This window comes from Microtus pennsylvanicus, chromosome 20, assembly GCF_037038515.1.
Source record: "Microtus pennsylvanicus isolate mMicPen1 chromosome 20, mMicPen1.hap1, whole genome shotgun sequence".
NCBI classification, from domain to species: domain Eukaryota; kingdom Metazoa; phylum Chordata; class Mammalia; order Rodentia; family Cricetidae; genus Microtus; species Microtus pennsylvanicus.
The window spans coordinates 35,430,237-35,456,993 of record NC_134598.1 but is presented as its reverse complement, the minus strand read 5'-3'; the positions used below and the strand labels follow the sequence as shown (position 1 = coordinate 35,456,993).

The 26,757-nt window shown below is 47.2% G+C and overlaps 1 protein-coding gene across 1 annotated transcript in view; it reads left to right on the top strand.

Annotated features, from left to right (window-relative positions):
- Pah (phenylalanine hydroxylase) overlaps window positions 1-26,757 on the top strand; it is a 47,366-nt gene that overhangs the window by 3,500 nt on the left and 17,109 nt on the right. The window contains exons 2-4 of the mRNA XM_075954190.1: window positions 1,304-1,411; window positions 9,232-9,415; window positions 24,153-24,241. Of these exons, the coding sequence (XP_075810305.1) occupies window positions 1,304-1,411; window positions 9,232-9,415; window positions 24,153-24,241 (381 nt within the window). The remainder of the gene's footprint in view (window positions 1-1,303; window positions 1,412-9,231; window positions 9,416-24,152; window positions 24,242-26,757) is intronic.

Sequence of the window (26,757 nt, the reverse complement as noted above, 5' to 3'; positions counted from 1 at the left end):
TTGCCTGTGGTTAAAATGTATTAACCATGGTTTTGATAAGGAAGGTCATGGGAAGAACCCTGTCAGGACAGGATCACTGGGGAGCACTCAGAGTTAGAGTCTTGGGATGGCAGAGGGAAGAACAGACAATGAATCATCTCTGGGGAAGATGGCCATGGCCTCTGGGTGCTGGACACACACAGGAGAGGGGCGGTGGAGATGGGCACCTGGGTCTCTACCACAGGTGTCTTCGACTCTGAGGTGGCATGTATCTTCAGCACCCCACTTTTTGTGGAGGTCAAGAGAGAAGTGAACTTAAAACAGGGAAGCCCTTTGTTGTTTATTATTCTGAGTCCCTGACAAAAATCTTCCTGCCACTGCCATCGGTCCCTGAGAGGATGGAATACCCACACCATTAGCTTAATTAACTTGCATACGAGAGAGTAATCGTTCTTCCCATTCTAGGGACATGATGTATATTGGGGGGTGCACGCGGAATGTTGTGAATTATCTTAAAACTTAGGAAAAATGTCTTAACAAACCCTGAAATGCCCACACTTATTCCAGTTTCTTTTGTTCCTTCACTGAAGGTACCCATTATCTGATGATAATAGTTTTATCATTTTATATATACCGTGCCAATATTCTATTTCAATAAGTTTAAACAAATGTGAGCATTTTTCTTTTTTCAACATTTGGATAGTATTTGGCCAGAGCTTGTTTTTGCTATTATTTCATAGGTGGGGGAATGAGGTAACGGGATCTGCTCCAAACGGTTCTGGTGATGAATGGATGAGAGAGGATAACACTCGCCTTTGGACCCGCAGCCTGTGAATGTCCATTTTTAATGTCTTTTCACCTTGTGTGTCCCAGTGTTTTCTTAAGGTGAATTTTTAATTTTTGGGAGCACTTGAATCTTCTGGCTTCTTGACTATGTGTCTGCTAGTCAGAATTTTGATACTGAAAGGAAGGGTGTGTTTCCCTTAATTCAGATTTCTATCTCTCCAAGATGTGGGATATAATCTGGTACTAGGTGGGTGATCATTAAAATATATTGATTTTTGCCAGTGACTAGGGGCATCGATGAGCAATTTGAGCTTCGAGCTTCTAAAGTCTACCCAGGAGTGACATCATTATTTCATTGTTCTCAACTTACTTCTTTCTGACCTCACTGCCTGCTGCTGTGTAGAATACATGGAGTTCATTTTGTTCCGAAGCTTAAGGAGGAGGAGAAGTTATTTATGCTGGCCTCTTCTTTGGCGGTTTCGAGGGAATAATTACTAAGCTGTGGAAAACGTTTTAACCAGGCGATCTAATTCCACAGGAGACCAGTTATATTGAAGACAACTCCAACCAAAATGGGGCTGTGTCTCTGCTCTTCTCACTCAAAGAAGAAGTCGGTGCCCTAGCCAAGGTCCTGCGTTTGTTTGAGGTAAGTGCTTCGTTCCTGGGTATCTTGGGCAATGCCATGATCATTAGTCTTGGTATTTTTTTCTTAAGAAAACATTTCTTAAAATTTCTTTTCCATTAGTTCTTTGAGAATTTTGTGTAAAATATTTCGATCATATTCACCCTTCCAATTTCTCCCAGATATTTTCCCTTTTCCTACCCTTGATACCCAACTTGGTTGACCTGCCAGGTCCACATGCTTAAAAAGAAACCGACTCTCCCTCTTTCCCCAGCAATCATGTGGCTGAGACTTCTGGTCGACCTCTGCTTTCTGTGCTGTGATTTTGTCTGGCTTGAGCTTGTGCTGTTGCCACTGTTGTGAGGTCACATGCACAGCCACATTGCCGTGTCTGGAGAACACTCCTCTGCTTTAGTCGTCCATTGTCCTCGGCTCTGGCAATCTTCCCACCCCTTCTGCAGTGATTCCAGAGCCTGCAGAAGATGGAGAAGGGGTTTAATACACATGCCTCATTTGGGGCTGAGAATTCTAGTCTCTTATTCTCTGTACCCTGTCTAACTGGGGGTCTCTGTTAATCACCGCCTACTAAACACAGAAACTTCTCTGATGAGAGTTCAGAGATGCCATCACCTGTGGCTATAATAATAAGTCATTGGGAGTTGGTTTACTATTGTGTCAATTTAGCTGAATAGTGGTAGGGTCTCCCCCTTCACAAGCACATCCAGATGTTTGCCTCCTAGGCGATTACAGATCAATCAACCTGATAATGAAGCACATGATACTAGATACAAATTCATGAAATCTCAGTAGCAAAACTCTGGTGCTAGGTATAAAACCCAGAGTGCTGCGCTTGCCCAGCAAGGGCTCTGAGACCGTGCCAGCTTCATCCTGTGAATCCATATTGGACATCTAGAATTACTCTAGAAACCCAAGTGTATTTAAAACAGAGAACCCGGCTTTCTAAAGTGGTGGTGGTAGTCGAGGGGAGACGAATGCCCAAGCGCAAGCAGAGGGAGTGGAGAGAACAGAATGCTGTCTCAGAGGTTTCTGCAGAATACTCCAGCATGCCTACTTAGCCTTTGGACTGGTCTATTAGGGAACCTACTAGGGAGTCACATGTTTTTCTTGAACAGTTGCCCCTTGGGACCAGGTCAGCATTAATGGATTAAATAATAATAAGTGAAGAGGCTGTTTACAGTCTAATAAACAAACTGCAAGTAATAAATTAGCTGAGCTGGTTGGAGAGCACCGTGTGTGTGTGTGTGTGTGTGTGTGTGTGTGTACACGTGTGTGTACACGTGTGTGTACACTCTCTGACTGGATTCATGCATTAGCCAACTCTCAATTCCTCCAGGGCCTTATTTTACCCATCCTGCTGAGGAGGATACAGAGCTGGACGTGCTGGTTGGTTGGTTGGAGGTTGTTGTAGACGTGCTGGTTGGTTGGTTGGAGGTTGTTGTAGAAGTGCTGGTTGATTGGTTGGAGGTTATTGTAGACGCGCTGATTGGTTGGTTGGAGGTTGTTGTAGACGCGCTGGTTGGTTGGTTGGAGGTTGTTGTTAGCGTGCATTGATTTCTTCCCTCCCCGTACCTTCAACAATTGCCGTAGGAACTCTCCATCCCAGTCCACCTTTTAAAGCTGATTAACACTTTGGTAAAGTTCACAGTCAGATGGTAGTCACTTGAAGTCGTGAGTGAAGGGAGAAAACAAATACTTGTGCCCATGTCACCACACATAGATGCCAGACACAGGTTCTCCACTTGGGTGGAAGCCATCCTTTTACCATGTGGGTGAGGAAACGGAGGCTCTGCAAGGAGATCACACAGGGAGGAGGAGTGGAGGTGAATTTGAACCCCGGGTCTCAGGCTTCCATGTCCACGGTCACTCTGGGACACCCACACTTCTGACAAACAAAATGAGCTTGGCAGACAAAGGGGAGGGTGCTGAGGTCATGGTGCTTTTGCATGTCTGTATCTGTTATTACACCTTTGTGTTCTGACAAAGGTTCTGGACATAAAAAGTGAAATCAAAAGTGGCAAATGATGAAGCAACTGGAAGAAACTGAAGTACTTTAAGACAGTATTTTCTTTAAAAAGCGTTCTAGCAAATTCTATGTCATTAGAAAAGAACTCCGACAATTCGTCTTAGACCTGGGTTTTGGAGAGCCACAGGGCACACAGGCATGTTAAGGACTGGTCAGCTTGCGGTGGGAAGACCACTGTTACACTTTGTGTATTTCTTAAACACATTTGACCTTGGCACCTTCTTTAGGGAACTCATAGTATCTTCTAGCTTTTAGTATTTTATTAAACTTATGCTGTCTTAGGTTTTCACCTTTAATGTATTGGGTGCAAGCCTTTTCCTGGGGAGATAGAGCACACATACACAACACGCCTCTACTCGGCCCACAAGAGACCAAAGTTATTGATGTGGGAGTCTTCTGTTTTGTGTTTACTTCATTGGTTAAATAAAGAAACTGCCTTGGCCCTTTAGGACAGAAAATTAGGTAGGCGGAGTAAACAGAACAGAATGCTGGGAGAAAGAAGCCAAGTCAGGCAGCTGCCATGATTCTCCCACTTCAGACAGACGCAGGTTAAGATCTTTCCTGGTAAGCCAGCTCGTGGTGCTACACAGAATATTAGAAATGGGTTAGATCAAAATGTGAGAATTAGCCAGTAAGAGGCTAGAGCTAATGGGCCAAGCAGTGTTTAAAAGAATACAGTTTCCGTGTAATTATTTCGTGGCATAACCTAACCAGGCAGCTGGGAGCCAGGAGGAATGCAGCCCACCACTTGCTCCCCACAACAAGTTATGACTACAACAAAGTCCAAGCTCGTGGACCAATGAATTTTTAATGGGGTCACTATACGAGTCTGGGCAAAGTGGCAAAGTGTTATGCAAAACTCTTGAGCCAATGCTAAAAAAAAAAAAAGCAGTTGCTTCACCAGAGTCCTCTCACGCAACCCCATATGGGTGACCACGCCCACGAGCTGCAACCCCAGAGCTCTCTGCACAACTTGCAAGACAGTCCACAGGTCTGGGACACCTACTTTTGTTGCAGCTCAGCTGTTCAGAGCTCCTCCCAGGGCAACTGTTGACAGCAGCTGTAAACCCGCAGAGCTCCTAGGAGAACCTTCTGAGTTTTCCCTTTCTCAGACTCAGGAGCCTCCTCCTTCCTCCTAGATGGAAGGTTTCAATTTGGAGAAACTGCCAACACAGCAGTCTGAATGTGTGGCACCGTGGTAAAGAACCAGATTAAAGTTAAGAGTTTCCTGTTTAGAACCAAAACCCAGGTGCTCTGTCTGAAAGAGAGATGGCTGTAAGCAAGCTGTTTAAAGTCTTGGCTTCTTTTCCTTGGTTTCAAGGTGATAGTAATAACAAACCTATTATAGGGTTCCCACAAAAATCAAACCCATTATTCTGTGAAAACTAATTAGAAGAGTAACTAACGTAGATAAGGAACTCAGTAAATGTTAGTTGTAATTATTTCTGTGTACTATATCAATGGAGTCACAGAGCCTAAAGGGTTCTAAGTTCTTGGTTATAGGAAAACTAGTACAAGAATGAGGTTTATTTGGTGCGAAGAGAGAAGGCTTGGGATGGGAATATTCACCTGTTCACCTATCTGAGGCTGCCCATGGAAGGAGACTCCTAGAAATCTTCTTAGTGCCAGAGACAAGGTGGCAGTGTTAGAAATACAGGGAGAGTATTCCAAATTGTTTACAGGTGACTTCTCTAATATGGAGGGTACTGGGAGGCTTTAGTTTCAAGTATTGCATCTGCTAAAATAGACCCCCTCAAAGGACAACATCAGAGCAAAAGTTGCGCTGTAGATACACTTATCTTCCTTAATAGAAACAAAGTGTAAAAGTCCATGTTCTCAATCTTGACCTGAGAGGGAAAAGCATTTCATAAAGGGATAATCACACATCTCCTACAGCTTTCTGATTAAATAGCCCCGCAATTTAATCCGCAATGCCATCTGGAAGCTTTCTTAGCTCAACTCCCAGTCAGAAACACGAGAGCATGCTCGCTCCTTGGAGAAAGACGGGTCTATAGGGTGTGTATAGACTCCCCTCGACTTGTCAGGATGTGGTACTTTTCATTCAGCTTCCTCATTCCATGGCAGTTAGCTCAAAGTCACCTCCCCATTCAGGAGCCACATTGGCCATCACTGGCCTTATGGGCTTCAGCTGGTAGCTACATCAGAATGCCTCTCAACGGAACCTGTATTTAAAGAGACATAGATTACTGTGTTTGTGGAGTGATGGCTAGAAATTAAGTAGATGTCTGGTAATTTGTGTTCAAACCATTAGGAACACGCTCAAACCTTCCTTTACTGACCTACAGACACCCGCTGTCCTCAGGAGATTGCTTTAAATCTCAATTCCTTACGCATTTATTTAAACATTTTCCATAACACTCTGCTTTTAGCCCCTACCAGCCCACATATCATATTTCTTAGGAAAACAGCCTTTTTTACAAGTCGTTTAGGGGTGAATCATACAGTCAGAAGCAGTCTCCTTGGGGGAAGCTGCAAAAGAACTTTTTCTTCGTGTGCCCATGACTTCCCAGGGAAGGGAGTAGACAAAGAAACAGATCGGCAAAGCTTTGAGATATAAGGTCATCTCAGATGTTCTCTGGTAGTCTCAAGTAGACTGTTTAACCAGCGGAGGTGAAAAGCTTCAGTTCTGAATTTATACTCCACCTTCATGGATACGATTGATCTTTTAGAAGCAATCGAAAGGAAACGGTCTATATTTGCCACGCGCATTTCCTTTGCCCCACCCCTAGCCAGAGATGCACTCCTCCCACACAACCATCGTTTGGCGACCTCATGCCCCTCGCTTTATGAACCAGTTACTATCTTCGGAGCAGATCCTGTTGTTAGGTCCTGTATAGATGATGGAGACCCTGAAGTGAGTGAGACAGCCAACCCCTGGGGCTGCAGAACTTACAGATGCTTTGTTACCAGGCAGCTACAATGGAATCGTTGTGGATATTTTGTTACCAGGCAGCTACAATGGACTTGTTGTGGATATTTTGTTACCAGGCAGCTACAATGGACTTGTTGTGGATATTTTTTTACCAGGCAGCTGCAATGGAATTGTTGTGGATATTTTGTTACCAGGCAGCTACAATGGACTTGTGGATATTTTGTTACCAGGCAGCTACAATGGAAACATTGTGGATATTTTGTTACCAGGCAGCTACAATGGACTTGTGGATATTTTGTTACCAGGCAGCTACAATGGACTTGTGGCTATTTTGTTACCAGGCAGCTACAATGGACTTGTTGTGGATATTTTGTTACCAGGCAGCTGCAATGGAATTGTTGTGGATATTTTGTTACCAGGCAGCTACAATGGACTTGTGGATATTTTGTTACCAGGCAGCTACAATGGACTTGGTGTGGATATTTTGCATTCTGAAAGCTGTGCTGCTTGCTTTATAGAATTTCCTTTGGTCCTACAGTCCATTGCATCATTCCCCTGCTGATGGTGTTTAGTTAGCTTACAAATTTTGGTGAAAGACTTAGAGAAGTTTTCCCCCAAGTTAGATTTCCAGTATCATTAAAAAAAATGAAGTCATGGTATCTAAATTGTTCTGTGGTTATTCCCAAAGCAAGATGCTGCCATTGCCTTCCCCTTTCCCTCCTCCCCCTTCTCCCCTCCTCTATTTCCTCCTCTTCCTCCTCTTTTTCTTCTGCTCCCTCTTCCCCTCCCCTCCTCCTCTGAGTCTCCTTCCTCTCCCCTCTCAACCTCTTCTTCTGTTCCCTCTTCCTCTCCCTTCCTTCTTCCTTGCCCCTTTCTCCTCTTTTTCTTCTGCTCCCTCTTCCCCTCCCCTCCTCCTCTGAGTCTCCTTCCTCTCCCCTCTCAACCTCTTCTTCTGTTCCCTCTTCCTCTCCCTTCCTTCTTCCTTGCCCCTTTCTCCTCTTTTTCTTCTGCTCCCTCTTCCCCGCTCCTCCTCCCCCTTCTCCTCCTCTTCCTTTTTTATTGAGATGGTATATCACTATACAGCATTAGCTGTCTTGGAACTCATTATTAGACATTATATGGCAACTGTGCTCAAGTGTGCTCACACTACACACACACACACCATGCAAATAAGTAAATATTTAAGACATGGTGTGATGGGGGCAGATATGGTATAGGTGGCTAATGTCAAATAAGAAGTATCTAGTTCATCTCTCTAGCTATGCTATAATATTTTATTCAAAGGAAAAACTCTGGGGGAGGAGTGTGTGTGTGTTCTTAGGAATTCTGATTTCTCATTTAGTCACACTAGCAAATCTGAGGATGGAATGGGATCTAGTGATGATTCTTCTTCAATTTTTCTATCCACAAACTCCTCTCATGATCCTTATAATTTTGATTGTCGAGGCTATTTCATGAAGCACACAGCCTGTGACTCCTCCTATCCCTTTTGTCCTCACTATGGCTGCGGCCACCATCACATCCCACTGGGATGTCACCAGTGACTTCTTAGCAGGACTTGGTAGTTCTGTCGGGTCTATGAGGTTCAGTTTCAAGATGGATGTCAGGTTGATCATGCTAAGATAATGAGATCATGCTAAGATAATACTCAAAACCTCATGAAGGCCCTCATTTCTTTCAGAATCAAGGGTACATTCTTTAAGATAATTTGCATAGCTGTCCTTCTCTTTGTGGTTATTCTGACTTATTAAACTTCATTTTCACTTCTTCTAGGCCAATTACTCCCCCCATGAGGTCTTCATATATATCAACTCCTTTGGGATGTGCATCTGATTTGTTTTCTTAAGAAGGCCTCATCCACAAATCTTCTTAAATTCTACAATGTACCCTAACCCTAGCCCCAGGACAGTTGATCTGCTTCATTGGCTCTGCCTTACATATGTTATCCCTGCCATTAGAAAAGAACACATAGGTTAGTTGTCTTTCATAGCTATTGCTTTCATTCCCTCCACTTGAATTTAAGATTTAAAACGAAAAGCATTTAGGTCTGTTTGGTTCATCTAGAGAGTGATTAGCACCTAGTGAGTGTTATATATATATATATATATATATATATATATATATATATATATGTATGTATATATATATATACTATATATGTATATATAATAAAAGCATTAAGTATACTTTCATGTGTAATATTAATTATATGTCTGTGTAATTACCAAATGACTTAGATGAACATATGATGATATTAATAGTAGGTCTGAGCATTGGGTTGCACCCATCAGAGTACGTGTGTGTGTTCACTTGTCAAAGACCCCCCAAAAGCTCATGGAACAGGGATCACTAAACCACCTGTGTGAAGATGGGGCAGCTGAGGGATGCAGAAGCATGAAAGTCAGTTGTCTAGCTTTTCTCTATATCTGCTCTAAGTTAGAGCTTACAGACACAGTGCTTAAGTCCTAGGGACCATATTCAAGCAAAACAATGTTGGGTCAATATTATCTATCAAGATTCTGTGGAATTTCATTGGGCAAATGGGAGACTTTCCCATGTAAATATCACTACTGCTACTATCTTAGGCCTTTGATCCCAACCCAAATCCTTTGTAGGCAATTCTAGGCTCTTTATTAGGTCCCCATGTAGTTTAGTTCGGAGGTGTGTGACTTACTGTTCCTCCCTCTTGTCGGTTGGTGCTTGGCTTTGCAGAAGGTTGAAAGCTTCCAGAACTATAAGGGCTTCCTTATATTCATGCAAAAAACAAAACAAAACACAAACAAACAAAAAAACTGCTCTTCAACTCTGGTTTGCTGTCTTGTGTTAAACTCTGGCTCTGTGTCTTGTCCTGTAGCGGTAACGAAGGTAACGAAGGCCGGCCCCTCCCACCTGTCTTTGTCTCTGCAGGAGAACGACATCAACCTGACTCACATCGAATCCCGACCCTCCCGGGTACACAAAGATGAGTACGAGTTCTTCACGTACCTGGATAAGCGCAGCGTGCCTTCTCTGGGCAGCATCATCAAGAGCCTGCGACAGGACATCGGCGCCACTGTCCATGAGTTGTCCCGAGACAAGGAGAAGAACACAGGTGAGAGCCGGAAGGCTGCTGGGACCCGAACCACACAGCACTGTTGTCATAAAAAAACCGGTGACAACTTAAAGGTGCATGTAAGGGAGAGGAAGTAAGCCCAGGAACTAGACCAAAGCCTCACATAGCATTGACACGATCATTAGTCCCTTCCCCCTTCTTCAGTGTAACTGTTTCTTGTTCTCATTGAATATGTTATGTTGAAAGACAAGATACTGTGTAGCCCAGAGTGGTTCCAAACTCACTAAGTAAGTGAACTTGCTCTTGAACTTCTGATCCTCCAGCGTCCACTTGCCAAGTGTTTGGATAATAGGTTTGTCAGTGTCCACTTGCCAAGTGTTTGGATTACAGGTGTGCTCCGCCATATCCAGGTTATACAGAACCAGGGATCAAATCCAGTGTATTGTGCATGCAACTTCTTGTGTATTTTTTTAAATTCCTGGGCTACAATCATCTGCCATAACCAAAGAGCTTTCTCCAAATTTTTACAGCATGCCAAACCTGGATCAGGTTTTCAGGTCCTGAAAGGCAGCTCCCCAAGACTCTACCAAGGGTGTCTTCCCCACGCTCTCCTCTCAGAGGTATAACTCTGACAGGAAGCCCCATCTCTGACTTGCCCTTGCCCAGAGAGGTCAGATGGGCTCAGGTCTCAGGAGGGACCCTTGTAATTCTTCCTCTTCAGATGTCTTCACCTCCTTCCTTTTGCCTCCCAGGCTGACGCCTGCCCTCTCCCGCCTTTCAGGCCACCTGCTCCCAACAGAAACTTCAGACCCTCAGGACAAAGGGCCTGCTGGGTCCTGGGGCAAGCTCTGCCTCTGCTTAGAGCAGGTGGAGGCCGAGGCAGATGGACTCTGGAGTTGGAAATCAAAGAAATTTACAGGCAGCAGGCAGGCAGGCAGGCAGGCAGGCAGGCGCCACTTGGAGAACTAGGAAGATGTACATGGGCCAGCTGGAAGGCTGCAGCCTGAGCTGGAAGCTCCAGAAGGAGCTTCTTGGAGGGGATAGAGAGAGACAGTTAAGAGCCCAGATTCTTGGACAAATACATCGCACACTTGGTGTGACTTTGAGCATATTACTAATGCTGACAACCTCCAGCTGCATCCAATGGAAGAAATAAGAATCCCTGACATTCTGTGGCTAATGAAATTATATCTCCAGGCACTGGAAATAGAGCAGAGGTTGTTTAGGGGATTCATAAATGCCCTATATTCTCGTCATTATTATCATTGCTATAAGAAGGTGGAAAAGCCACAGGAGCCGCAGCAATCCAGCTTGTACACATCCTCTCCTCATAGATTCCAGGAGCTGGAATATGACCTCAGAGGTCACGCAGCTCCACAGACCCCTAAGCTTTGGATCATGAAAATGGTGGTCGTGACTTGCCTTAAGGCAGAGAGCACATTCTGCATGGTCATAGGCAAGAGAATATTAATGACCAACTCATCTATGTCAGACACTGTGGTAGGGGCTGGAGAAAAATAAGTCAACTGCTTGTTCCTGAGTAGCTCAGTCTGGCTGAGGGGACAAGACACCCAGGTAGACATAGAAGAGGGGCTGTGGCTGTAGGAGACGGATGCCTTTATCACTTGACTCTCGGGACCCACCAGTGAGGAAGTAGAAAAGCTAACGTTTTCCTCCAGAGGCATATCCTGCAACTACTGCTGAGCCTTAGACGTTAGAAGGAACACAAAACTAATTCCTCGGGAGGCTGCTCACCTCATTGCTCAGGATGGCGGGGTGCTGGTCTTTGAAGTGTGTGTGGGTGTGTGTTTGTGTGTGGCAGTCTTCTGGGAGCAAAGGAGAAACAGCCTGTGCTCACTCTCTGAAACGTGTTGTGTGACTGTCACTTCTGCGAATAGCCGTTTCCACGTGTGGTGCAGCAGCTGCTGGAGCTGCTTGGCAGATGTGGGGGTGACCCCAGCAGGGAGGGACCGGGGACAGATCTGTAGGGAGGAGTGTGAGTTCGGAAGCTGGCTTTTGAGAGGAGCATTGCTCTGCATAGTGTCCCCTCCTGTCGGTGTCACCGGGGGAAAGATGAGAGGAAGGAGGCGCAGGAGTAGATCCGGACCTTTGATTCTTTCTCCAGACAAAATGCCCTTTTTAATGAGGGGCTCAGATCTCAGGGGCGAGGCTGACAGCAGGTTCAAGTGAGGGACCTGAACCCCTCAAAGCAATTACGCTAAACCACTCTCCCCTCTGGTCGCTAAACCGTTCAGACAGCAGCGTGGGCGACAGAGAATGAAAGTTCCTCAGTTTCTTAATTGCCAACGTTCCCCACCCGAAACAGCTTGAGGGAAGGTTAATTATGGTGACAGGTTAAAGGAGCCCCAACCTCCTCAAATGCCTCCTGGAGAAGCTCATGGGGGCTTAATAGGATTTTAATCCAGAGAGTCTTTTGAATGCTTAGTCTATTCTCCTGCTGCCGTCTCTCCTGATGACCTCAAATCCTTCTTCAACTCAACATGAAAGAGCATTAATATCGGCCATCGATCCACCTACTAATCCGTTTCCCTTTTCCTTTGAGTGTTCTGCATGACATTGCGTTTAGTGAGGGGGTAGAAAATGCCTACATGGAGACAGGTTGCAGCCAGGGGAAGCAGACAGACATGGACACAGTGTTTTGGGTAGTCAGAAGTTAGAGCATTGCCCTTTGAGAGACTTGCCCCTTTGTACATGTTTCTTAAAAGACTTTCTCCAACTTGGGGTTGTTTAACAGGATATTGTGTTGAGACAGCGAACTCAGGTTTCCATTACAACAATTATTCTGTGCAAAACAGAAAGACTAGCTGATATCTATCTATGCAGCTATGTATGTATGTATATATGTATCATCTATCTATCTATCTATCTATCTATCTATCTATCTATCTATCTATCTATCTATGGTCTATCTGTCGTCTCTCTACCACGTACTATCTCTTATTTATCTGCCTAGCCTAGACCTAAGATTATTGATAAAATCATTATTACATAAGTTTTCCCCCCACGTAGCCCAGTCCCCTGTAGATTTCTCTTTTCTTCGTCAATATTGCTGCTCTGAAGGCCATGCTGAGTAAGACAGATGTTTTAGATTCATTTCGGTTTTCTATGGCCAGTGAGAGGATCCCTTGAAAGGCTCTGACCTTCCCCTCCCAGGACCTGGCAATTGGTGCGCATGTGTGCGCGCCTACTTGTTTGTAAGAGAAGGGTGTTCAAGGGAGTACTGGTCCCCAAAGTGATAAGACTCTTCAGAAGAAAGCTGCCTAAGGCCGAGTGGCCCAGATGGTTGGAAGTTCTTTAGTCTCACCACCTGCATCTCTGCTTTTCCTGTCCCTTTCTCTGTCTCTCTGTCCAATTCTCCTCTTGTTCCCTTTCAATTGGAAATTTCCCTCCACGTATTTTCCTTTGTCCTGTGCATGCTTTTCACAACCACGGCTCTACGTGCCCAGGCTCCTACATCTGCAGGGAATCAACTCTTCAGACTGGGTAAAATACACAGTTACATCACTATTTTGTCTTCATTTAAATGCTCACTGGATGTACTGATGTTGCTGTGTGTCCTGGAAGTCAGGGAGACATCTCCTGTTTCTTCAGACTGCTCCAGTTGAGACAGACTGGCCCCATCTGGAGGGAGAAGCTCATTCAGGAGGAGAGGGGGAAATATGGGGACTCTATGCAGAATAGCTTAATGCTATTAATACTCTGCTTGTTCCCAAAATTCTGTCAATAATTCACTGGCAAAGACAAATCTGAACAAATGACCCGATGAGGCTGAGCTAGCTGGTCAGACACAGAGTTTAAGCTAAGGAAGAATCATAACATTATAAAATAAAAGAGAATTCTTCATTTGTATTCTAAATCTGTCTCTTAAAATTCTTGCTTACTTTGCTTGTCTCATTTAGTCTTTGGAATAGCTAGGGTAGCCACAGAACACTCTTCATGATTTCAGTGTTAGAAGACAAGAGAGGGAAAAGCTGGGTGGAGAATGGTTTTGTGTCCTTCCTCTTCCTGCTTGATCCCTCGTCTGTAGCTGTTGGGCCAGCTTGTTTTGAAGGTTCCCATGTCTCATTTGAAAAGTGAAGATGTTCAGTGCTAATGTGACTGTGTAGTCAGTCACATGATACAATTTTAGGAGAGGTGCCGACGCGCAGGGCTCGTGTGGTCAGTGAACTTATACCTGAATCTCTTAACAGGAGACACACAATTCTTAAGGTTTCTCAGGTCCCCTCATTCACCACATGACCATGTGCTGTTTGGTTCAGATGATTATGAGCGTTAGAAGGAACAGACGAACACCACCCTTCTTCCACGTACCATGTGTGGTCCTTAAGTTGCAGGAGGGAATACGAAGATGCAGTTGTAACTAAATGCCAACTTGTCATTCACAGTGGGTCAAGGGACCCTCATAGTGACCTGGAAAGAGTGATACGTTTAAAGTCAAGAGCTGATATTTGCTTCTCTGCTTTCTACATGGTTGTTTGTCACCTTGCCTTCCAGGGTGCATTCCCCCCCCCTCTTCTTCATCTGGGAAATATAATGAAGATCTGTTCTGTTGCTCTCTGTAGTTCATGGACAAGGTCACGCGAGATATCTTGAGGCATCTGAATGTCTGAGTTGAACTTGCTTGAGATGAACAAGCTCTTGGTCTCTGGCACGTTTGGGCCTCAATAGGGAGATACCTCTGTAATCCATCACCCCAACCATTATCAGGGCATTTGTTATACCAGTGTATGGAAAGCGGACCCTGACCAGGGTAGCAATGCGGAGGGAAGCACATTGGGGTTGACTTTACCCATTAGTTATGTGTCTGGTTTTGAGAGGGTCCTGCAAGCAGGTTCCCATTTCCAAGCCTTCCTGTGACTGGCAGAGCCACGCAGCTGTGGTTTGTTGGGAAGAGCCAGGGGCAAGAGAGCCAGGAAGCCAGCATTTCTCCTTTCCTCCCGTTCTCCTTTCCTTTCTCCTTCCATTCTCATTTCCTCGTTCTTTTCCACGTTTTCCTCCTTCCTTTCCCACCAGTGTTGACAATGCTCATTATCCAAATGATGTCTTTTGGAGGGATATTTCCATCACCTTTGAGATTTTTGCTTCATCGGATACTCTTTTCTCTTCTTGCCTAGCATGTATACATCACGTGACCCTTTCGTTGTAAACCCCACCCATGGTATGCTCTTCCTTTGATCACTGTCCCTTCTTGAACTTGACTTGACCTTTCCCACCCCTTTCTTTCTCATTCTCATTCCCCCTCTGACTTCGCTCCATCCAGGCTCTTCAGGGTTAGCAGCAGGAGGACCGGCAGACATGGTACCCGACATCATTGGTGCAACATCATTGCTGTATGACATGCTGTATGGAAATGATGGGGATGATATGGAATTCCTAAGGAGTATCATTTTGGGCACAATAAACTCAGCCTTTAAAAGTGGGACCAGGCAAGACCTGGGATTAGAGAAAGCTTTACATGTATTATGTGTGACCTAATATCAGCAGGTGGACCAGAACTCAATTTGTGAGTGACAGGTCACCTGATCTCATACTTCTATGAGCTTTAGGAAGGTAGAATTGGGTGTCTGGGAGATATAGTGGGCAGTCTGCCACTATTTAGCATTAAGAGCCGTGGAGTTTTTGGAACTGGAGAGATGGCTCACAGTTTAAAACATCGATTGCTCCTTACCAAGGAAAGGAGTTGGATGTCCAGCACCCAGGTCGGGTGACTCACCACTTCCTGTAACTCCATTTGAAAGGGAACCCAATGCCTCTGGCCTCTTCTAGCTCCAGCACTCTCTTGCACATGCCTCCCCCAGTTAAAAATTAAACTAATCTCTTAAAAAAAAGACACGTGGCCCCTTGGGAGGGTCAGTGTGAGGGTAGCTCCCGTTTAGGGAACGGCAGGAGTAAAGGGCCTTAGAGGTGATGTTGTTTACTCATAATTTCAACATTTCATTGAAATGTCTGTTCTCCACGCACTTATTTATCTGATTCTATGAAGCTGATCTTAATTAGCAAACAGAGACCATATGCTTTGCCCGTCACATCTTGACTGATACTGCTCTGCCCAGGATGTAAAGGGAACCAGCTTGTCCCCTCGGCCAGGCTTTGACTCCTTCATCCTTGCCAAGATCTTCCTCAGGGTTTTTCTTTCCCTAGAAATGAACATAGAGGTGCCTTCAAGCAGAATAAGACCCTGCAGGACTTGGCCTGCAAGATCAGACAGCTATGCTCTCTTCCTTTGCTCCTGGAACTCATACAGCTCCTGCCTCCTTACATATCTGGAGGCTGTGCCTCAGAGGAGGCGCAGGGGAGCCTGGAGTGAGGGTGAAAACACCATTCTGTCTCGGGTCTCTGAACTGGAGGATTTATTGCTCTTCCTGAGACAGGCTGGCCACAATCCTGGGTGCCTTGTCCCCTCAGCCCTGGGGCTGGTGAATGTCTGACGGAGCATGAGAACTGGGTTGTGAACTGTCTGCCTCGAACTACTGTGGGTCTAATGGGCTTGCACTGACCCACCAGGCAGGAAGTAGGCTCTCGCCTGTGGGCCCTTTCCTTTGGGAGCACTCTGGAGCCAGTGGTCCTTTGGCGTCTGGGCAGAACAGTTGACCCTGACTTAATGGGACCACAACGTGGGTGTCCAGGGTCTGCTCTCCAGCAGGCTGCTTCCTTTGGAGCCAAATCAATATTTATTAATGATCTGCACCCCTCCCGGGTGCCAGTGGCTTCACAGAGAGCCTCTGTTACGCCAGCCGGCTCAGTCATTCATTAACCCCAAGCCCAGAGCCTGTGAGGGCCTTGCAGAGGCTGACCCACCACTGGGGTATTTGGCAAGGTCATTAATGAGCTAATCTGATTTAACTTTTCAAAATGAAGGCCTGGGTCACCGGGGTCAGTGCCTATTCCCAGCATTGTGACTGAGACCCCTATGTGTGTGTGGGGGGAGGTCGTGGGGGGAGGCTGCAACTTTCTTCTCAAGAGGAGAAAGTGTGTGGAGGAGAAGGTAGGCGTTATGCGTTACCAAGGCCATCCAGGAAGGCTGGGATGGAAGACAGGAAGGACTTCTTTAAGGCCCTGTGGGGTCCTACTTTTGCTCACCCAAAGAACAAAGATAACTAGAACTGTTGGCAGATTGGTCAGGCCTGTGGGGCTGGGGGCACAAAAGTGGACTTAGGCTCTGCCCCCAGGAGCCTGAGTGACAATATTTACTTAGCCAGACAGGCACCTCCAGGCTTTGTGAAGCGGTTCAAGCGCAATGACCGTTGACACAGCCCTACCTGCTACAGATTCGTTACTTCCCATACCAGCAAAGGTGACAGGTGGCAGAATTAGTTCTTACACATTTTACAGATGAAGAGTGCGCAGCTGCTGGCTCCCCAGATTCCTGGGGAGAGAGTAACTCGCTCAGACGCACACACACGGTTTGTGCTCAGGAAGATACACTTGAGCCCAGAGTGACCTTCCAGCTACCAGGCCTGGGTGCTCAACCTTCTGAGCCTAGTGTCATCTGGAGCTGAGTGGGACCAGTATTCCTCTCTGGGCTCCCTGCCTTTGTGTCAGTTCCCAGACTGCATGTCCTTCAGACTCTGAAGAGAAAGGAAGTCATATGCCTCAAGACACTCTTGCCTCCTGTACCCAGAGCCTCCCTTAGGTCTCTTGTCTCAAGACTCAAGCCTTGTTCCAAGGCGACAGCCTGTGAACTCTTCATTGACCTGGGTCTTTCTATCCCACAAGACTCGGGATGCAGCCAATGGTCTTAAAAGCGATGCCTTGGAGGAGGTGGGGGTTTGAGTCCAGGTGGGGCAAGGCACCTGCCAACAGTGAGTCCACACCTGTCACATTCTACCCTCTGGCTTTCTCATAATCCCGAGAATAATAGTACCCAATAGTTTAAAATCCCGCATGTGTGTTGAACGCTTTTGTTAGCTTTCTTCATGGACTAATACATCGCTTGGCATTTTTAATCTCTGTCTGTAGGTGTGCGTGCGTGCGGCGTGCGCAAACGCCACACCGTGAGTGTGGAGATCAGAGGTGACCTCTGGTACTGGTTCCCTCCTTCTACTTTGGGACAGTCTCTGTTTTACCTTTGTGTACGCCAGACTAGCTGGCCCGTGAGCTCATGGCGATCCTCCCGTCTTCGCCTCCCAATTCGCTGCGGGGAGCATTGGGATCACGCATGCCTGCTAGGCTGGCTTGACACGGGTCCTGGAGTTCGAACTCTGGTCAGCCCATTTCCTGGGGGAGAGGCTTTCACACTGAGCCACCTCCCCATCTCCTGATCCTCACTTACACACTGAGGGATGTATGAGTTTTAATGGCCCTTTTGCAAATGAGAAACTAAGGAACCGCTGAGATTAGACAATTTGCTTCGAGTCCAGAAGTCGGGACCGAGCAGAGAAATCTTCTCACCCAAACCTGTGTCAGGAGTTCCCAAGCCCTTCCATTTTTCTGGCCAGGCTTTGTGTTCCAGCCATTTCTGTATGATGATGGGGCTCAAAAGTCACTGGAGGCTCCTGCCCTTGGGTGGCTGTCATGACCTTCTAATCCTGCAGTCTCAAGACCAGGCGCTGAGCGCAAAAGACTGGAGCTTACTAGGCTGTGTGCTCTTTAGATCTTAGAATACTTGTAATGGTTTCGAGTTCTCTTATTTATTTATGATTAATTAGCTAATTAGATAACTTACTTCTTTTCTGCTAAGAGGTCTGAGCGAAGCCTGGTGCGCCCAACTAGTTTGGTTTTGCTTTTAGGGAAGAATTCCTCCGAGCTGCTGGCTTTGCTGCTCTCTAGTGGTGAGTTGGGAAATAGCGGGCGTGCCTAGCTTTGAGGCCAGCATCTGTGGTGGAGGAAAAAAGTTATGGATGGAGCCTGAGACTGTAGGGACCATACTCCGAGGAGATGAACACAGCTGCCTTGCCGACTGTGGTGCATGCATCTTTCCATGCGTCCTCTGGCAAGCCTCTCACAACATTCCACCCATCTCAGAGCGCAAGAGTCACTAAGGACCTGAGCAAAAAGTAAACACATCCTGCGTAGCTTATAGGGGAAACCGAGGCCCGGTGTTAGGAAAGATTTAACGCTGGAGTCGAATGGAGACACAGCTCTTCACGCTAACATCTGGTGTCCCCCCCCCCCCCACTTCTTCCATAACTGCCGGAATGGTGAAATCTGTCGTCACAGTAAACGTGGATGGACCCTCTGTGTGTGGAGCCTAGGGCTAAGCTGTGTCATGTCTGCTGAGTCCAGTTTGTTTAACAGCAAAGGGAGATTATTTGAATCTGTTTCGTGGGTCTGGAGGACAAAACTACAGGCGTGTGTATAGTTATATAACAAAGGAAGTGGCGTGTGTACTAGTTTTTCTGGAAATTTCACTCTGCCCTTTGTGTGATGAGGAAAACAACAAAACAACATAGTTAACCTCCCTCCCTCCCTCCCTCCCCCCTCTCTCCTTCTCTCCCACACCTTCTCTTCCTCTCTCTCTCTCTCCCTCCCTCCCTCCCTCCCTCCCTCCCTCCCTCCCTCCTCTCTCTCCCTCCCTCCCCCCTCTCTCCTTCTCTCCCACACCTTCTCTTCCTCTCTCTCTCTCTCTCTCTCTCTCTCTCTCTCTCTCTCTCTCTGTGTGTGTGTGTGTGTGCATGTGTGTTTTTGGGTTTGTGTGTGTGTGTATGCATACAGGTGTGAAAACATATAATGATGTTACAGACTACAGTGGACCCCAGATAGTGAGTCCCATAAGATGATAGCGCTTAGTAAAATCAAAGACATCTGAGCTTGCATGAATACTCTCTGGATCACACAGGGAGAAACTGTGCTTTTCTCAGAATGTATTTGGTAAACGATATGTGACAAGGTCTATGTGCGTGTTTACAACTGAATAACAATACTGTTCACTATGTCCATAACTTTTCACGGGGGCATCCGTATCGACCCATTTGAGCGCTTATTGTTTTTATGAAGGGTACTCTGCAGCCTTCTTGCTTTACCACCTTATGGAAGGGACGCAGAGGCACAAGAGAGTTAGTTACTTTTCTGGGCTCTTAGACAGTACGGGCAGAGACAGGACTCAAACCCAGGCAGTCTGACCCTTTCTAGACTCACTGTCCTGCACAGATGGGACACCAGAGAAGCAGGAACAGAGGCTAGCTGTCCCAGATCCCAGGGAGCTCTGGCAGACTAGGATCGAGTCGCTGGACTGTCCAGGGACTGGAGGAACAGATGCTGTTTAAATAGCATCCTGTGGAGTAGCAGAACGGATAAGAGATAACCAGTGTGGTGAGGGCTCGGGACAGAGAATCCGCCTGCACTGCTGAAGGGATAGGAAACTGGTTCCGTCTTATGAAACTCAGTCTGTAGTTGCTCCTCATATCAGAATAGAACCAACATATGACCCAGATATACCACCTATGGGACCTTTGTGTATACATTCCAAGAATATAAAATCGGTATCTAGAAAACACATCAGTGCTTCCTTGTTCACGGTGGCACAATTAACTACAGCCAAGAGTGAAATGTTTGTAGATATGTGAGCAGATACAGAAAATGTAGGATGTGTGTGTGTGTGTGTGTGTGTGTGTGTGTGTGTGTATTTCAGTCATCATGGCTAACCTTTCTATTTGCTGCAGTATGAATGAGGGGCCTTTTGCTAAGGAAAATCAGCTCACTGAAGGAAAATAAATGCTGCAAGACCTTACCCATTCAGGGAACCTGAGAAGTCAGATTCACAAAGGCAGAGAATGGGCTTGCCAGGTGCTGGGGCAGGGGTGGGGGTGGGGTAGGAGTAGGGAGACATTGACCAAACGGTGCAGTTTCAGTTGTAAGATAAATCAACTCTGGAGATCTAACATGCAATGAATAATAATAAAACACATTGTATACTTGAAATCGATGAGAGACATCTTGTGTCCTCAACACACACACACACACACACACACACACACACATATGTGTGTGTATATATACATATGCACACATACACACAGTGGTCACTATGAAGCAATGGATGAGTTCATTACCTTGGCTGTGGCAACCATCCCCCATCACATATGTGTATCAAATCATTATTGCTAAGTACAAAGATGCTCATGTTTTGTTAATCATTTTTAATTGTGGTAAAAGGAATGAAATAGCACACCCATGGCTTCCACCTTCCTGCTCTATTTTCTTCCTCAGGAACTCCTGGCACTGATGTAGATTCATGGCTTTTTTATTACTTATTTTGTGCTGCCCCCTGCGGAGTGTGAGCTCCCCAGGGTGGCCATCAGTGCCATCACCTCTCCTGCCCGGGACAAGGAATGCAGTTGGTGCTCAATGCATGCTGGGATGTTGGAGAATCTGAGTGCCCAGGGGTTGGAAGGCGGGGCAACCAGGAAGCTGGATGCATGTTTCTGCCGACACCAGTCTTGCCTGATCTGTGAGGCAAGAGATAAATGAGCAATAACAAACAGTGGTTAAAACCCAGGAGATGGGGCTGTTAATGGTGCTCCACTCAGGGGAGAGGGACAGGTCTCATTGCCCAGGCCCTTTGGTGGCAGCATCTGAAGAAACAGGCGAGGTTTCACCGGAGACCTGATCTTTCCTTGGCACCGCTGAAGCCGACCAGGAAACAGACACCAATGCCATATTATGTCGGGAAAACACTGGGGACAGGGCGGAAAAAACAGTTCTCTCGTCTGCGGGGGGGTCCCTGCAAATGCTCCAGCCAGCAGAGATATGATCTGAGCAAGGCAAAGGGGAATCCAGTTCAACCCGGCTTAGTTAGCTGGTGTGGGCTCGCACCTCTAGAACCTGGTACGGGTCAGTTTAGTTTGTAGGTGTTTAGGTAAAGTCCAGTTCTGGAAAAAGGTTTCCGGTAACAATTATGTCAGTCTTATGTGCGCCATCCAGCTTCAGGACGCTTAAGAGCCCAGGGGAGGATTAGGTGTGCTCTCGGCCACACAGATGTCCTAGAGGTCACTAAGCTAAGAAGTACGTGCGATATCTTTCCTAGGTGTGGTGTCTACTGATTGAGGAAAAAAAAAAAAACTCGCTCAAGTTATCATTCTAGGAGGGGAAGGGTCTGGGATAAACGCAATAGCCTGGGGGATTGGGGCATAGCCTAACCCTACAGACAGCACAGGCCACCAGGCTATTAATAGCATCCACTCCTAGCCTGGAGGGTGGGACACAGGTATAAACCTCCCTTCCATCGAAGAGACAAGCCTGTGTGCTTCACATTCCTGCTTTTGCCAGTGGACGCCCGAGTGAGGACAAGGACCTTGTGCCCTCTACATATGGAGGCTCCAAAGTCTCAGCAGCCTGGCATGAGGAGTAAACCTTCTAGACCTTTCTCCCTGCCCCTCAGCGCTGCCATGTGACCAACTGCCTGGTGCCATGGCGAGGATGGGAGGAGGCTGCTTAGGTAAGGTGTGGAGGAGGACGGTCCCTGTCATGTAAGTGTCATGTAAGTGAACTAAGACAGCTTCTGTCGCCACCACCCAAAGGGAGAGGTGGTCAAGCGGCCCGTGATTTAAAGCCACAGAAATCCCAGTGTGAGAAACTAAAAGGCCAGGTCACTGTCCCTAGCAGGACGGATGGGCTGAGGTCAAGATCCAGGAACAAGCCCGGGAGGCAGCTGGGTGTGAATCCTGACTCCGTCATTCGCTGGCAGCATGTGCATGTGCATATGTGTGCATGGGCTTTGTTCATGTGCACGCGTGTGCATGCATGCATGTCTGTGCGCCTGTGTCTGTATTTTGTCAGTGTTAAATCTGAACCCACGGAACTCTAAAATGGGTCATATTGCGTTATCCCAGATACTAGCCAGAAGCCGAGGGATAATTTTGGGATAAGTCCCTCAGGCAAGGCTGTAAACACTTGAAAACCTGCTCAGCTGCTCTTCAAAACCATCCTTTGAGCACCGCGGGCACCTTGGTTAGACAGAGGTACCAAAGAGCTCGCCGCATGGAGTATTTAGAGCCGCACCTCGGGCTGGTCTGCGTTGTTGATGTGGGGAGTGGAGAGCTCCGCAGCTGGGATCCGCAGAGAACAGGCTCTGACTTCACTTTATGAGTGGGTGTCAGTCCTTGTCTCCTAGTTTGGGAGAAGCCCTTGCCGATTCTTGTTTAGGCTCTTGCTTAGATCGCCATAGAGCACTTCCTCACATTGATCACTAGATGGCAGGAGTGTTCTTTCTCATCCCACTTGAGCGGATACCCTGGGCTGTATTGCCGCCTTCATTCCTTCCTCAAGGAAACTTCCCATTAGAGGACCCACTCCACCCCAAATGCTCACCCCAGTGCCCAGCACATGGTAGGTCTTCAGGAAACATCCGCTGTCCTTTTTATTGTTGGCGTTTCCTTTTTCTCAGAGAAGGGACTGAGCACAGGGACCCTAATCATCCGAAACCAGCCTGGGGCTGCTTGCTCCAGCACTGGGCCCTTCAGCCTCCTTCGGGGGTAACAGCCACTGTCTTGGCTCGCTGCGTGGACCCTGCCGTGTCTGTCTGCTCTCATCATTAAGATGCTGTCTTAGTCCCTGCGTGACCTTAAATCAGTGATTTTGATTTTCAGATTTTTAAACTGTTCAGCTTTCCATCTGTATAAGAGAAGCTGTAATATTTGTCTTATTTGAGGAAGACTTCGAGACAAGAAACTATGTCAGAGCAGGGGCTGTGAACGGTGGTCACGATCGCTAAAGCCCTCTGTGTTCCCATAACCTCCCCCTTCCCTTCCACGTCGCCTCAGCCTCTGCACGTGCGCACTCAAGGCTCCTGCCCTCAGGCTGCTCGCGGTTCACATTTTCCTGGTTTCTGTCCTGTGTCTCTTCCTTATAAGCCACAAAGATTCGGGTGGTGTCATCTGCTCTTCCGTCCGGTCCCTCTCTAGGAAGGACATCATCGTTGCCAATACCAAACTCATGTGATCGCGTGCTCCCTCATGGTGCTGTTTTCTAAACTGAACTGTTAGCTACCCTGCTGTCGCTTCCACGGGGCTGTAGCTGAATCTGAGATCCAAAGGTGTCATGGGGTTGCCCAAGGCACTCGGGAGGGAGTCACACGGTGGGAAATTGGGTTCTAAGGGCTCATCTTTCTTTCTTTAACTTTTGTCCTATTTATATTTGGGGCTATATAATCTTTTGCTGCTAGAGGAATCGTTGGTGACGGCTGCTCTAAGTGATGGGTGGGGAGGAGACAATTCAGGCAAACCTTCAGGCCTGAGACTGAGAGCGGGCTGTGGGCTTCAGTCAGAGTGCAAGGGTCTAACATTCCAGAGGGCAGGGCTTGACTCTCTCCTGGGTTCTGTGGGCAGGGAAAGGGTCCTTCAGTGGGCTCCAGGCTTCGGTAGGGGACTGGGCTAAGACCACCTCATTCCTCATTCTTGGAGACAAAGGGTCCTGAAGAAGAATGGTCTTGGCAGGGTTTAGCCTGGCGGTCTCTTGAGGACATGTTTTAACATCAGTTTCACCAGAAAATAGAACTTATTATTTTTTAATTTTTATTTTGTTATTTATTTATTTGAGACAGGGTCTCTTATGTATAGCTTCTACTGACCTGGAACTCTCTATGTTGGCCAGGCTGGCCTTGAACTCTTAGCGATCCTCCTGTACCTGCCTCCCGAGGTTGGGGATTAAAGGTGCGCCACCACCACTACCCAGCTTAAATTTGTAGCTTTAACAGTTTAGGAGTTATGCAGAACCCCGTTTGCCGTCACCATCCATGTGACTAATTGGGGGATCGGGGAGGCCGTTAGCCACACGTCCCACAGTCCACACTCAGGACTCTGCCCTATCTGTGTTGCAGTGCCCTGGTTCCCAAGGACCATTCAAGAGCTGGACAGATTTGCCAACCAGATTCTCAGCTATGGAGCGGAACTGGATGCAGACCACCCGGTGAGCCCAGGTCTTCCCACCTTCCCACCTTCTTTCCAACGTCTCTTCCTTTCCCTTCCTCCCCCATCTCCAGCTTGGAGCAATGTAAGTTCCTACTTATGCCAGGGCAGGGAAAGTGAAGACTGAGGAGACCCTGAGATTGCACTGTCGCCGTTACCATGGTTACTACGGTTACTACTGTGGAATGGGTGTGAACCAGTGACTAGGAAAGGCTGTCCCTATATAGCCGTGTGTATTTCTAACTCTGCCTGTGCTTACTTTATGGGTGTTTAAATCAAGCCCAGCGAGGGGACAGTGACAGGAATGGAGATGGGTGGGTGGCACCATGGGCAGTGTGCCATTATGACCTTATGTTCTCCAGGCTCAGTCAGGCAGTGGACTCTTTGGCCTTTTTAACCTGGAAGCAGTTTGTATCAACTAGGTTTTAGCGTGGCTGGTGCTGGAGCATGTCTGTGTCCGTTCAGACTCTCCTCATAGCCTTGTGGGGTGTAATAACCAACAGGAGGCTCTCTCTTCCCAGAGGCAGTTTCCTATAAGAGGTCTAAGGCTTCCGTCTCACAGACTGGCCCAGAGATGTCAGGTAGCTTCTCAAATATGCTTTGTCTATTGTTGGAGCCTGGGATCCTTGGACCCTTAACCCAGTGCTCAGGGGAGTTGAGGACACAGGCTTGGCTGGCGACAAGAAACCCAATCTCCTGCATGCCAACAAATGGGGAGCCATAGGCCAGCCTTTCAAAACACGAGCAGTTGGCTCAGGCGCATGCTCCAACCTAAGTAGTAAAGCTTGTGAGCTGACGTGGTTGGCATGAGAAAGACAATGAATACGCCGGCAGAGAGAGAGAAGGAGAGAGAACGAGAGAGCATTTTATAAATAGAAACAAGGTGAATTCATCCTACCCTCTACCTTCCTAGCAGAAGAAATACTATTTTCACACTTTTCTAAAATAATGTTGGTGTCTGGGAGAGGCCCACACATGCACAGCCACACGAGTGTACACATATGTGTCTGCCTGTCACTCTGCAGGCATTGCCGACTGCAAGCCGACCTTCATCGCCACACTCCAGTGACATCTCCAAAGGGACTTCTAATGGCTCTCCCGAATCTTAGCTGTGACGTTAGAATAAATTATTCCGAGCAGAGGACAGAAGTTGTATTTAGGCATCTGACTGAAGCCTTAAACACTGTTTCACAGACATGGTGGTGAGCCCTTGTGAGCCTCGGGCAGGAGGTTTGTGACTTCCAAGACGGCCTGGGCTAGGCAGTGAGACTCTGTCTCTAAAACCAAGCTAAACTAGGCCAGACCAAAACTAGATCAAACCAAATGAAATTAAAGCAAACTGAAAACAAAGCGAAAATGTAGACTCTGGAGGGACAGGTTTTCTGTTGTCTTCCTGTAGCTGATACACTCCATTTCACGGAGCCTAGAGGTGGCAAAGGCCACACTACATGGCTCTGATGGTTTCCCTCTCTAATGAGCCTCTGCCTGGGCCTCTCAACGGTGGGCCCTGCACACAGAAACATCTTGGGAGGTTTCTTCTCACGAGGAAGGCAAGTCCAGCCTGACCCAACCTGCCGGACGCACACAGGAGAACTTTTCTTCCCTCCCCAGGCCCCATGGTCCGGCCTTGACTCTCTGTTCTTCCCTTTGGCCTCTATCCTAATCATTTGGGTGGGTGGGAGAGGCCAGTCCAGAGAGAGAGGGACATGTCCTTCCCTTTAGTCTCATGTTCCCTCAGAAGCCAAAGCCGGCCTTCAGACTCTCTGGAGTTCATTTCTCTTTGCTAACCCAGGCCACAGCTTTGGCTCCCCAGCCTCTCCTTGTCAAGAATTTTATCGCCAAAACAGAACTTATCAGGTACACCGTCCCCCTGTAGAGGAGGCGCCAGGCTCTCTCTGTTCCTTCTGTCTTTCATCAGATGCTGGGAACTAGGGCCAAGCATAGAGCAAACCCACGGATGTCTCCCTGCAGCTGCCAGCCCCCCCTCCCCCCGGGCCTGGCCTCAAGGTGTGAGCTGCAAGCAGACACCAGCCTAGCAGTGGAGGGGTTGTTCTTCTTCAAGGACCCCCTGTTCTGCTCTGTCCCTTGCAGTCAGTGTGATCCCTTCCTCCCCTGACCCCCTGCCCTTGGCAGGATGCATTTGTGTTTGACCTAGTACTTCGGAGTCTCCCAAACAGTTACTTTGTGACAGAAACCCTTCCACTAAATGGGTCTTCTCTTATGTTCCCAATGTCCTCATGCCCTTCCCCCCTTTTCTGCTTCAGATCCCAAATCTCAATTTGCCAACATGGTTAGGCTTGGAAAATCTTAATGAAAATGCTGTGCTTTATTTTTATTTATTTATTTTTTACACTTCAGGACCCTTCAGCAAATGGCCTAATGGGGCTTCACTTTCTACCATTCCGATAGCAAAACAGAACTAGACACTCTTCAGAGTGCTTGCTGGTGTGAACATCTTCCACTATTTTGGATGGCTAGAGAGAGACACAGACTACTCTCTGTTAAGACTGGCTAGTC